Consider the following 12,843-nt stretch of genomic DNA (forward strand, 5'->3'; position numbering starts at 1 on the left):
GCCGGCTTTAATGGCGAGGGATACTGGGGCGGCTGCTAGGGTTCGGGGGTTTCAGATTTGGGTTTGGGGACGATGAAGGGTGGGGTTGGTATAGGGGGTGTGGGGTACGATAGGAGGCTTATATACGGGGAGGCTGATTGGATCTGAGCCGTTAGATCAGATGATCTCAACGGCTTAGATCTGATCCTGAGAAATGAGACGGGGTCGTTTGGTAGTGAAACGAGGTCGTTTGGTTTAAATGAGGGGTTGGGTCAGGCTGGTTATTTGGGTCGGGTTTTGAAACGGGTTACTGATAGAGGCCCTGAGCCGTTGGATTGGCCTGGACGGATGGCTCAGATCGAACGCCCTCATACGGCGTCGTTTGAATTGCTGCTTAGGCAGCCGGTTTTGGACTGGATTCGAGTGTCTGTTTGGGCCTGCATTGTTTTATTTCTTTGGGCCCAAACCGATTTTCCTTCACTCTTTTGCTTTCTTTCTTTTTTTTTTTTCAAATTAAACAAAAATTCCTAAAACAATGTAAAAATTAAAATAAACCTACACACATATTGAGTGATACCCACAACGATAAACACAAAAATGAACAAATAAAAATAAAAATAAAAATAGTTAGCTCACAGCTGAGAATGAACGATGCACACATACACATTTTTTGAATTTTCTTTTAACGACAGGCATTTTTGTATTTTTGTTTGATAATGCCTAGATGCAAAATGGACAGACCCACAAATGACCAACAACACATGTTACGGAAAGATCGAAAAATTGTACAGCGAAACCATTTGTCACTATTTTTATTTTCTTTTGGAGCGATCGTCCGTGAGGCAAAAATCACGTGCTTACACCAATACGTCATATAACCCCATACAAACTTATCCGAACATTTGAATCACCCAAAATAACATCACAATTACACTCGGATTCAAGGCTAAGAACTTCTAAACTTTCAAATTCCGCAAATGATTCGAAACCTATCAAACTGTGTCCGAATGACCTCAAATTTTGCACACAAGTCAAAATGACACCACGAACCTATTCCAACTTTCGAAATTCCATTCTGACCCCGATATCAAAATTTTCACTGCAGGCCAAAATCGCCAAAATTCTAACTTTAGCTAATTCAAGCCTAATTCTACCATGGGCCTCCAAATCACATTCCGGATGCGCTTCTAAGTCCAAAATCACCTAACGAAGCTAACGAAACCATCAAAATTCAAATCTGAGGTCGTTTACACATAAGTCAACTTTTCCAACTTAAGCTTTTATAAGAGACTATGTATCTCAATTCACTTTGAAATCACTCCAAACCTGAACCAACTAACCCGGTAGATCATAATATAGCTGAAGAACACAAAAGAAGCAGGAAATGGGGAAAGGGGCTATAACTCTCTGACCGGGTCATTACAAGAACACTTGAGAATTAAGTTAAACTACTAGTATTAAAATATAGAAAATTATGTCAAATATCATACACCCTAAGAAATAAGAAATATAGTGCATAATTTACCATGATACCCATATTAATTGGTGTGTAACCTTAATGGATTTGAAAAATAATTTGGAATGAATAATTAATGCGCAAAACAGAAAATTGATATGAGAAAAATGATAAGTAGAAATGAAAATTTATTTTTAAAATACTTGACAACTAAAAGTGGATGGAGGGAGTATGTTTTAGTGAAATAGGCTATTCAATGCTCACCCTAAAATTAGATCATCCTGTGTGAAAGTATTTTAGAGAATTGAAATAACCCAAGCTAAACAAGTAATGAAGTTTTATAATGCAACCACTCAAAGAGAAAGCTTATGAAATTTATTTCCACATTTGAGAGGGGAAAACATAAAGACTAAACAGGCAAACTAGTATTCACCGAGGACCACCTCTTGTTTGGAACAGAATCAGTGCAGTAAAGTTTTACAAATTTTGCTTCTGTCAAAAAAAGGAAGTACACGAACAACTATTCTTATGGCTGCTATTAAGGAATTAGTCAATATTTATTTTATTATGAAAATTTAAACTAAGAATTTCCCTTTTGATCATAGATTTTGGTTGCTTTTTTCCAAAAAAAAAATAAATTGAAAATATTATTTGTTTAGGGAATATGATCAGTTTTTTTAAAAAAAATAATTTTTTTTTCAAGTTGCCAAAAATTAGTTTAGGGCAGTTTTGCGTGAAAAATTATCTTTCACTCACAAAAATTCAACTTTTTTCAAATAAAATGCATGTCCAAACACAACGTCAACTTCCAAAAATTATTTTTCAACACAGCTTTAAAAACTCTTTTTTAAGTTTCAACCAAATCAACTAGCTTAGTTTCAAGATAATTTATCCCGAAAAATTAAATTGAAAAACGAAAATCAGGATACATTAGCTAACTTCTAAATAGCTTTAGAGTGGCTTTTCTACCCAAAAAAAAAAAAAAAAAAAAAGCTCAAGTACATCAAGTTAAATCCAATATCATTCAGTTGGGCCATAAACTTACAAGTATCTAACTTAACACCGTTCCGTAAATACATGCCCAAATAACCGGCCTCCCACTATAGAAGGGCCCAATAGATACCCTAGAAATTCCCAGCCCCCTTTGTGCCATATAAGATCACAAAAACCCTAACATCGCTTTGTCTCCACCGGCCACATTTGCAGAGAGAGTGAGAGAGAGAAATCGGCGAAGATGAAGTACAATCCAAGAGTATCCTCCTCCCGCCGCAAGAGCAGGAAGGCTCATTTCACAGCTCCTTCCAGCGTTCGTCGCGTGTTGATGAGCGCACCTTTGTCATCCGATTTGCGAACCAAGTACAATGTCAGGTCTATGCCGGTGAGGAAGGACGACGAGGTGCAGGTTGTTCGCGGGACCTACAAGGGCCGTGAGGGCAAAGTTGTTCAAGTTTACCGTAAGAAGTGGGTGATTCACATTGAGCGCATTACTAGAGAGAAAGTTAACGGATCTACCGTTAACGTTGGTATTCACCCGTCCAAGGTTGTCGTCACCAAGCTCAGGCTCGACAAGGACCGTAAGTCTCTTCTTGACCGTAAGGCTAAGGGTCGTGCTGCTGCTGATAAGGATAAGGGTACTAAGTTCACCGCCGAGGATATCATGCAGACCGTTGATTAGTTTTTCTGCCACCTCTTGTGTTTCTGTTCTGTTATATCTTATTGCTATTGCTACCTAGTGCTTGTTGGGATAGCTAAAGGGGTTTTTTCTGAGACTCTGAATTTTGTTGCAGTATTTAGTGATAACATTGTGCAATTTTTGCTATAATCAAATGTCATTCTCGTTAAGTATCGTGTTAGCTACATTTTTATCTGTTGCCCTGTGTCTATTACCCCTGCTACTGCTGCTAGTTTGCTTGCTCTACTAGTTTATGCATTAAACATGTTTGTTGGCAAACTCAATCAGGTGACTGATAATTGAGCGTTTGATTTTCGGACTAGCTTTTACGATAAAGCATATGGTTGTTAAAATGGGCTCAAAAATTTGTGTGTCTGATCTAGGTTTGAAGTGCCTATTAGTAGTTCAGAACTATGTAGATTTTGAGCTGTATTCAGGTTTCTTATCTATAGTGATTGCATCCGTTGCCAACTATCTAATTTGTAATTGAAGCTCTGCTGAGAGCCGGTGACTGGTGTGATGATTCTTTGTTCACTGGTAACTAAATCTAATGCTTGATTTTCTTTGGAGCCGGAATCTCTAAATGTACTTGAATATTAGTCAGGAGGTGAAACAAAATGTCAGTACAGTTGTTGCTGCATTTTCTGCTTCTGGAGCAGAATCTGTACCAGTTAGCGAGCTAGCTGCTACTTCAGCTACCAGTCATCTTTAATAGTTTTTCTCTTATACATTCACTGCTGCATCGTGACAACTCAAAGTAGGAGTTCTTGATGTTGAACACCATCGATGGTCTTTTTCTCATATGTCCAATTCTTAGACTGAGATACCTGGTACTTGTGATGGTAGGAGGTACTAGTTACTTAGTGGAATTAGTTGAGTTGTGTGCAGAGATACCTGACCCGGACATCACATTTATCCAAAAAAAAAAATAGGAGTGATTGATGCAAAGGTGAATTCAAGGTCTTAAGCATGTAGGTGGAGAGTGATGCTGTATCCACTAATCTTTATGACAACGAATTTGTACTTGCTATACATGTACTGTTTTATAAACTCATCAATTATTTATATGCAGTTCGAATTGAAAGTGTGTTGCACCTACCATCAGAATGGTGTATCCGCTCCTGTTCTGATGGTTCGGATGGAATAGAACACAAAAGAAAAGCTTTGAAATGTGAGGCGCTAGACTTGTATCTTCTCTATACAAGTTTACATACTTCCTATAATGATACTCCTGTCCTTCTATTCCCTCAAAGTTGCATAATCAATTTGATTTTGTCACTTCTTTGCATAATCGATTTGATTTAGTCATTTCTTATTAGCACTAGTTGATTACATAGTTTTTTCTAGTTCTGTTGTACAGTTTCTGTCCTTTGCTTAGAGTAGTCTCACTGTGCGGACTTAGCTAGATTTTCTTCATTTGTAAAAGGTGGCGTCTTGGCTAGTCGATAGATCACACTTCCACGCCCCAATTGCTGAGACTAACATCTTGTGGCTTCAAACTCCCTGCATGTTAACTATCGAATCACCGCTATACTTCAATTAACCCCAGAGCAGTATGCAAAGTTACAGGATAAAATAAAATGAAAACAAAATATTATTTGGCCTTTGAAACGAAAGTGGATAATCCAGTCAATGGACCATATACTAAAAGATCACCAGAGTAATAGCCAGGACAGGTTTAAGAGCTTCTCTTCAATTGCAATTGCGCCTCCAAGATAACAATTTTGGTTCGCGAACAACATTTCGTTCTGAGCTGTAGAGTTAGTGGTTCTGTTTTGCAGAAAAGCTGGAAGGCTTAAGTTATTACTTCTTAGCTTTCGCTTTTTAAGCCTCACTCTGTACGAGTAATCTTAAGGCATAACACCAGATAGTAGACAGATCAAAGGCAGTTAATAAGCAAATGTACTTCCAGTAAGCATAGGCAAAGAATTTAGTACTATGTGAAAGGAGTCTGGTCTAAGATGACATAGGTAACGTAGTAGGGATGGTATGAAACTTCTTTAAAAAAGTTTCATCTAGTAGTACATTTTTAGCCACAGAGCACGTGGAGATGCAACTATTGAAAGGGCTTCACAGCGAGGAGGCTAAGACGCTCAGTAGGCTCCGAACTTATTTTCGGAACACTAGGACTGGATCTTATTCAGTTTAAACGACAGATTATGCAAATCACAGCAAGCAAATCCAAAGAACACAATTTAGCAATTGAAGAGATCAATGTAGCAAGTTAAATCTAAATTTAGGCAATCGATAAATCAGCTATTGCATCATGCCCCACAAAAAAGCTCTTCCAGAGGGAACACAAAAAACTCTTCATCTCTATACTTTCTCAAAAGGGAATGAAAAGACAAGGAAAACTAAAGAAAGACCATAAAAAGGTCCTAGTATTGGAGCAACTCCTCCAGAAATCATTTAATCTGTGAAAAAAACCACCAGTTTGTTGAACTATTTATTGAGCACCTGTCCTCCAGGCACTACCCAAACAAATTTTTGGTTGTACACATCCGAAGATGCAGTTCAAGGCTTAAAAGCAAGGGCCACACCAAACCTGGGTGTCTTATCCAAGGCCTTGGTGTCAAACTCACTAGAAATAGTCAACAATGACTTCGGAATGAGCTCATGCTGCAGTAGAGCCCCCAGCTTGCCATGATTATTGAGCTTGAGCTTCAGAATTGTCAGGTTATCAACAGCATATGACCCTCCAACTGTGAAAGTGTTCTCATTTGTGGAGAACCTTCTAGTGATCTCTCCCACAGCAGCAGTCTTCTTCACTTCATCTAGATGATGTATATATGATGCCTTTATTGTGTCCCCTTTGTCACCCCTGAGGAAAAAAAGTAGAGCAACAGATATGTCAAACTTAAATCTTCTTAACATTTATGCTTCATAGATATACAAATGCTCACACTGATTAACTTACAGTATTATAGCAGCACAGGAATCTGGTTTTGTCACACTAATGCCAGCAGTATATTTTGCAAGTTTACCACCTGCAGTATCATAACTCGCCTCTGCACCGATGGCGAAAGTGGGAGTACCAAGCGTGACCGATAGATCAGCTGTAGGACTTTGATTCAGACTGACAGCTGTACTAAAGGCAGCATGATGGTGATAGTACTGAACCTCTAGCTGCAAGAACAACCAAATTCAAGTTTCAGAAACTTCTATAATTTCTGGCAATTGATCATAGCAATAACATATGAGTACTTTTCACCTTGCCAGAACTGTAATCAGGGAACTTCAGAGAGGCAATAGTTTTTGTTGAGGGGACAATGTCGTTGAGAGTAAGAGTAGTTAAGATCTGCAAGCAAAAGGTTGAAACATGAAGACGTAAAACAGACAAAAATGACAAAGAGACGGGTATGATTCTGCAAAGAAGATCACGGCATGAGCAACTCACGTTTGACCCTGTATCAACTTTGACATCAATCAAAGTGTTCTTATATTTGTACTGTGCTCCAACATCTCCAGTTGAAAGCCCTCCCTTCTTTACTGCAGTTGATGTAAGGGCCTATATCGAGAAATCAAGATTAAAGAACGGGAAATTGGGAATTCCAGTTGATCTATTAATGTGGCAAAACAAAATAGAGAAAATTTTTGCACATAAAAAGCTGAAACTATCTACTGGAGCGAATAAGACCATTCACTTTAGGAAAAAAGATTTTTTTCAAGTCAGCCAAACACAGGTGCCACCTTAAGGTGAAAAGGCTAAATGCTTTAAGAATCATCCTGGATTTTAGAAGATGGCTTTATGAGAGCTTACTCAAATTCTTTCTGTATCATTTCCCTTTTTTTTTTTCTTTTGGAGCAACACAGGAGATTATTTTATTTCTAAAAAGTACAGCACCAAGAGACTGCTATCATCAGTACAGAGATGGGCCTAGAAGATTGTGCATGGATCTTAAGCAATATCCTAAGAAAGGCAAAAACCATATGATACAATGAGGCCATAAACTGCACAAGCTTCTCAGTACCGTGTGCACTCTCTTGTCTGTACCAGAAAGATAACAAGTCTGACGCATCGAGTTTCAATCTAGGGATAAGCATGTAAACACCAAAGTTTAAGTTTAATTGCTCTTTCCACGCATTGTCATCTTTTTTTCCTTTGAGCAGGTGGGGTGGGGTGGTGGGGCTAAAGGCATCCAGATGAATAGAGGCGTGGCAAGGTGCAGCTTGCATTGGGAGGGGTGGCTGGTATTGGGGAAGAATGGGCGGTCTTGTGGGGAGAGGGTTATATGAGGCTGGGGTTTGGGAGGAGAATGGGAATGGTGCTTTGATTTCGAAAAGGAGGGTGAAGGTCTGGCAGGGAGGGGCTTGCGAACTGTGATGGTGGAAGGGAGACAGTGCATGTGTGTTCAGGTTTTGGGAAGGTCCAACTGGAAGTGTTCACACATTCAGATTTGGGTAAGGGTAGGGGTGGCATTTGTAATGATGAGGAGAAGGCACAGTGGTAAGAAGAAGGTACCATTAGGGAAGGGGAAGAGGAGAGTTGACTGTTGGAGACGCAATTACAATTTTATCGGCTTGGCATAATCATCTACTTGAAGTCAACTAATCTGTCTTCCCTATTATTTTTAAGGTAAATATGATTAGCTCTGTCGGAGTTTTCATAATTTTTAACTTTCTCTAGATTCTCTAAATGAATGTTGATGGTATAAGAGATCATTTCACAACATATCAAAGCTAGAGGAGAGGTCTCATATATTTCTTGAAATAGTGTAGAGGACATTATTTTGCTCAACCTGACGAGAGGTCATCATTCCCTTTGGTTTTCACAACCAAAAAATTATTCTAAAGGTTTACAAGAAGATCAAAAAATAAGAGATTGTATCAAGAATTATGTACAAAGAATATGAGATTGAGAACGTCCTCTGGCGTCGAGGGAATTGCACGTATAGAGATTCAAAAAATAATCGATTTGAAATCTTTATGGGATTCCCAAAATTATTAATAGAAAGTCGACCGCGCGGAATCGAAGAATTACAAATGACCTTACAAAAAGAATTTAATTGTGTAAACCGAAAACTGAACATTGTTGTCACAAGAATAGCAAAACCTTATGGAAACCCTAATATTCTTACAGAATTTATAGCTGGGCATTAAAGAATAGAATTTTCTTTCGAAAAGCAATGAAAAAGGCTATTGAATTAACAGAACAAGCAGATACAAAAGGAATTGAAATACAAATTGCGGGACATATCGACGGAAAAGAAATTGCATGTCAAAAATTAGGTAAAAATTGTCTGCTTAGAAATTTTCCAATAATCAAAATCTTGCCATTTTCCGTCACTCAAAAACTGCAAGAACAGGAATATAATCATTTTCCTTTTATGTGACTCCCTCCATTAAGTTGGACTTTCTCAAGAATTTGCTACTTCTTTTTTCAACATCAAGAACAAACTCCGGCTAAAGCAAATCTTTAAAGAAAATATACTTCAGACAAATACGTCAAATAAACAATGAAAAGAAGAGGTAGAACTTTCTCTCTGTGTCTTGCCAAATCAATACTACTTAAACACCTAGTGTTCACATCAAAATTCTACAGCCTTTTGTTTCAACTTCAAATGTATAAAGGAAAAAGTCAATTGTTAGAATATTACTACCAAATTATTGAACAACATCTTGTGCCAAGTTTGAAGTTCCCAAATACTAAGGTATAGCATTGGTCTCCACTCTCCGCTTGTGTAAGTTTTGGTTTTCATAAAATATCAACAACTTTAAATTTTTTTGATATCTGAGAAATCCATCTAGAGTCTACCCTTTGGACCAATCCAGCCTTCGAAAATCGGGGAAGATGGGCCCACCCCTCTACCCTTCTCCACTTAAACACCATTGCATGACCCTTGATAGGAAGGTTTGGAGGGAGAGCATTAGGGTTGAAGGTTAGTAGGTGGTTAAGTGTTTTTCTTATCCGTTCTGTGGGTAAGTCTAGTTGGTCAGTGTTGTGTTTTATTATGCCAGTGGTACAAGTTGTGCTCGTACTATTTTCTAGGACTTTGTCACTGCACTGATTATTGACACTGCTTGTCCAGGTATATTTTCTGACTCTTGGCTCGCTGGTACTATCTTGCTAGTTATGTTGTTTTTACTATTCTATTGTCGCATTTCATCTTCTTGTGCCGAAGGTCTATTCGAAAACAACCTCTCTACCCTCTCTCTACCCCCAAGGTGGTAAGGTTAGCGTACACACTACTCTCCCCAGACCCCACTTGTGGGATTATACCGGGTTATTGTTGGTGTTGTTAGTTTGCTTGGCATAGAGCTCGAACCTGTTACCTAAGACACAAGTCCCTCTACCTTTGCCGATTGAGCTAATCCCAGAGGGGGCTAAACAGCTCTAATATTTTTCTTTGAAATGGAAGTATCAGCAGCTTTATTTACCACAAATGACGAAAAAATATCCTACTTTACCTCAAATGGTTAAAACACATCCCCTGGGAGACACATATATTAACTCCGATAATATAAAACACATCCACAAATGTTGTTTGTTGATAAGATTTCACAGGAATCAAGGGCTGAGCTAAGTTAAAGGTGATGTTTGATCATTTTGTGAGGTAAACGGAAGAGATGGATTGAAATTTAGCTGCGATATAGAATCAAAGGTGTATCATATCAAAATAGTACGGAATACTATTTCTGCAATAGAATCAGCAATACCCTTAAAAAATTGGAAGCTATAATTAAATATATTTTCCTATATGAGAATATGAGATCCATGGTCAGTGAAGATATAATGTATAGCTTTGCTAAACAGCATTATCCAACTTTTGTGTTTTGTAACTAAAGTTTAAACTTACGCACTGTTATTTTTGAATTAAAAATTCATAACACACTTAAAAAAAGACCCAGACATCTTACAATTTATCATAGACGAATAGCTGTTTTCCCATAGCCATACTGAGTAACAGAAAATTCTAAATAGGAAAAGTAGTTAAGATGTTGGATCAGGGCTTCAAGCCACACGACAACTCAAATCATGAATTGATATAATAAGAAGATTTCATGAAACCCTAAGCGTACAAATTCAGCACCTGAATAAACCAAAAACGAGTTTCTCGCCGGCAATGATATGAACTATTACGAAATAAAGATCAACGAGAGCTAAAAGTCAATAAAATCGTACCACTCCAGTGTCACTGTAGGTTGAAATAGATAGTTTCTGATCGAAGATATAGTCCTTTGTCAGCAGATCTGTCGATTTTAAATCAAATATCAGGTGTCGAGTATCAGTATATGCAGCTATATATGATAATTCATCTTCCTAACTAATATAGTCATCGCTCATGAGTAACAAAATTGAAATTAAAATGAAAAGAATATGAAAGTTTAGTAAATGAATCGGAAAATTACCTCTGGCTTTCTTGCCAATATCAGAGAAAAGTCCAGGTCCCTTGCTCATTTTCTCTCGGAAAGTGGTGAAAATTCGTATATAAACTATAGAGATAGAGAGAAAGAGAGAGAGTAGCGCAGCAAGGCGGAACGTGAAATGGGAGCTGAGAGGGAACTAAAAAATATTGAGGAGAAAGGTCCGATCAACACCAGAACGTGACAGTTCGTGGTTGCCAACATGGATCCAATACAGCCCGTCGTTTTAATCGGACGGCTAATATGTGTGGTCTGGTCTATTGGAATTTTCCTTGGTAAATGTATGGCAACTGATTTGAATCTTCATTAAATCTAAAAAATTATTGAACTATTAAATGAAAACAAAAATTAAAAAGAGATTAGCATTGTCGTATTCGTAATCTACATTTGATAGCGTAGAAGAAAAGGGATAATATATAATTGTTCCATTGGGGTTGTCGCACTTTATCAAATGCACATTTCTACTTTACAGTTTACGGGAGTCCTATGGCCCACCTTAACAACTTTGAACAAATATTATTATCCCTTTTGGAGTCCACATGGCATGAAGAGTGTGTAACACTTGCTTAAAGAGAGTGAGGGAATCAAAAAAGAAAATTAAAAATTTAATTTTTTGCAAGATTTGCTACTAAATGTATTTTTTACTTTTCTTTCTTTTTTGGTTTACTTTTCCTCATCGTTTTCCTTTTCTTTCTTCTCTTCTTCCTTCTTCTTTTAGTAACAGATAGCTCCTGCCTCCTCCATCACTTCACCGCCTCCATCTCCACCAAATCCACCGGAATTCTTGTTCTACAAAAAGAAAAAAAACCTACACTACCCATATTCAGCCATTAAACCATACCCCTACCACTTTGATTACTACAATCTTCACCACATCAATTTCAAAAAATAGAAAAGCTTAGGAAGCTTCAACCAGAAAAATATAAAGACCTGATTGATATCCCACGATTTTGTTTTCCAAAGACTCTTTAGGAAGAACAAAATCGCGAAGCTCCGATTCAAAATATTTGTGGGTCTTATTCGCTTATTTTAGGAGATGAAATGAGTATTGCTGAAATCGAAAGCTTTCTCTATATTTATTGAAATTGTTTTCTCTGATGAAACGAATTAGCAATGAAACTAGCCTTGGAATTACTTGTCTCCTTCATAAATTGATTTCATTTTGTCAATTGGAGAATCTGGGAATGGGCTATTTCTTTTCCAACGTGATATGTATTTGCTGAATAAGTTCAAATATTTCCTTTAATTTTCTAATTGAACTCTATTTTTTTTGTCTAATTTGAAGGCTGGCGACTGTTTTGCTGGTGGTTGAGAAAGTGAGGAGAGGTTAATGGAGTTATGAGCAGGGGTTTGCAGGGAAGGGGCTGGAAATCATTTTGGCCTTTTGGGATAGATGTATTTTTTTTAGCATTTTGACGTGTCAAGCAAATATTGGTGCGCGCCATCACTCCCTGTGTTGAAAGTGGAGTTGGCCTAAAAAGCGTGTAATAATACTACTTTAAAGTTGTACAAGGGGGTCATAGGACTTGCGCAAAGTAAAAGATGCGACAATCCTAATGAGGTAATTATGTATTATCCCATAAGATTCAAACCATACATACACATTACATCTCTTATTTCTTGAAACTTGATTTCGTCATTTATTGTGTAATCCACGACTTATAGTTCGTTTGGCCAAGCTGCAAAAATCAACTTATTTTGAGAAGTGATTTTTTTCAAAAGTGCTTTTCTCAAAAGTACTTTTGGTGAGAAGCAGTTTGTTTTTGGCTAATTAGTTTGAAAAGCACTTCTGAACAACAATTAGTGTTTGGCCAAACTTTAAAAAACTGCTTCTAAGTGTATTTTTCTCAAAAGTGCTTCTTAAAAAGTGCTTTTGGAGAGAAACTACTTTTTTCTGCTTCTCCAAACTGCTTCTGCTTCTCCTCAAAAGTACCTTTTTTCCTTCCAAAAGCTTGGCCAAACACCTCAATTTTTTGCCAAAAGTGCTTTTGGCAAAAAAAAAAACGCTTTTGACCAAAAAGAAGCTTGGCCAAACAGGCTATAGGAAAAGGCGTAATTACATTTGTAGGTTTTAAAGGTATTGATGTTGGCAAAGTAGAGTCTAAAGTTAAAACTTATAGGGTATGTTTGATATGAAAGGAAAATATTTTTTGGAAAATATATTTTAATTTTTTTGTGTTTGATTGGCGTAAATATTTTGGATAATATTTTTCTCATAAACTAAATATTTTTTCCAGTGTCGGCTCAAGGGTAAAGCTGGTAAAGTAGCTGCTTTAAACCCCTATTTTTTGGGGCCCGAAATTTTCCTAATAAGTGTATATATGTTATTTTGTTTTTAAAAAATATTTAGAGTTTTAAATGAGAAATTACA

The 12,843-nt window shown here is 37.3% G+C and overlaps 2 protein-coding genes across 2 annotated transcripts; one reads left to right on the forward strand and one right to left on the reverse strand.

The window, feature by feature from the left end:
• Positions 1 to 2,596: 2,596 nt before the first annotated feature.
• On the forward strand, positions 2,597 to 3,277 carry LOC107831809 (large ribosomal subunit protein uL24z). Its single transcript, XM_016659603.2, has one exon. It carries the CDS (start codon positions 2,670 to 2,672, stop codon positions 3,108 to 3,110), a length of 441 nt encoding a protein of 146 aa, XP_016515089.1. The 5' UTR covers positions 2,597 to 2,669; the 3' UTR covers positions 3,111 to 3,277.
• Positions 3,278 to 5,401: 2,124 nt separating this feature from the next.
• On the reverse strand, positions 5,402 to 11,762 carry LOC107831810 (mitochondrial outer membrane protein porin 2). The gene is made up of 6 exons (XM_016659604.2): positions 10,458 to 11,762; positions 10,231 to 10,298; positions 6,505 to 6,615; positions 6,319 to 6,405; positions 6,025 to 6,233; positions 5,402 to 5,928 (listed from the first exon to the last, which is right to left on the reverse strand). The coding sequence occupies exons 1-6, from the start codon at positions 10,504 to 10,506 to the stop codon at positions 5,622 to 5,624; spliced, it is 831 nt and encodes a 276-aa protein (XP_016515090.2). The 5' UTR covers positions 10,507 to 11,762; the 3' UTR covers positions 5,402 to 5,621.
• Between the last annotated feature and the right edge of the window lie 1,081 nt (positions 11,763 to 12,843).

This window comes from Nicotiana tabacum, chromosome 3, assembly GCF_000715075.1.
Source record: "Nicotiana tabacum cultivar K326 chromosome 3, ASM71507v2, whole genome shotgun sequence".
NCBI classification, from domain to species: domain Eukaryota; kingdom Viridiplantae; phylum Streptophyta; class Magnoliopsida; order Solanales; family Solanaceae; genus Nicotiana; species Nicotiana tabacum.

What these genes read in the sequence shown, in the direction of transcription:
- LOC107831809 (XM_016659603.2), top strand. Translation starts at nt 2,670, where the DNA reads ATGAAGTACAATCCAAGAGTATCCTCCTCCCGCCGCAAGAGCAGGAAG.
- LOC107831810 (XM_016659604.2), bottom strand. Translation starts at nt 10,506, where the DNA reads ATGAGCAAGGGACCTGGACTTTTCTCTGATATTGGCAAGAAAGCCAGA. An exon ending in TATTGGCAAGAAAGCCAGAG is followed by an intron (nt 10,299 to 10,457) that starts GTAATTTTCCGA and finishes TAAAATCGACAG; the next exon opens with ATCTGCTGACAAAGGACTAT. An exon ending in CTGATTACAGTTCTGGCAAG is followed by an intron (nt 6,234 to 6,318) that starts GTGAAAAGTACT and finishes TTGTTCTTGCAG; the next exon opens with CTAGAGGTTCAGTACTATCA.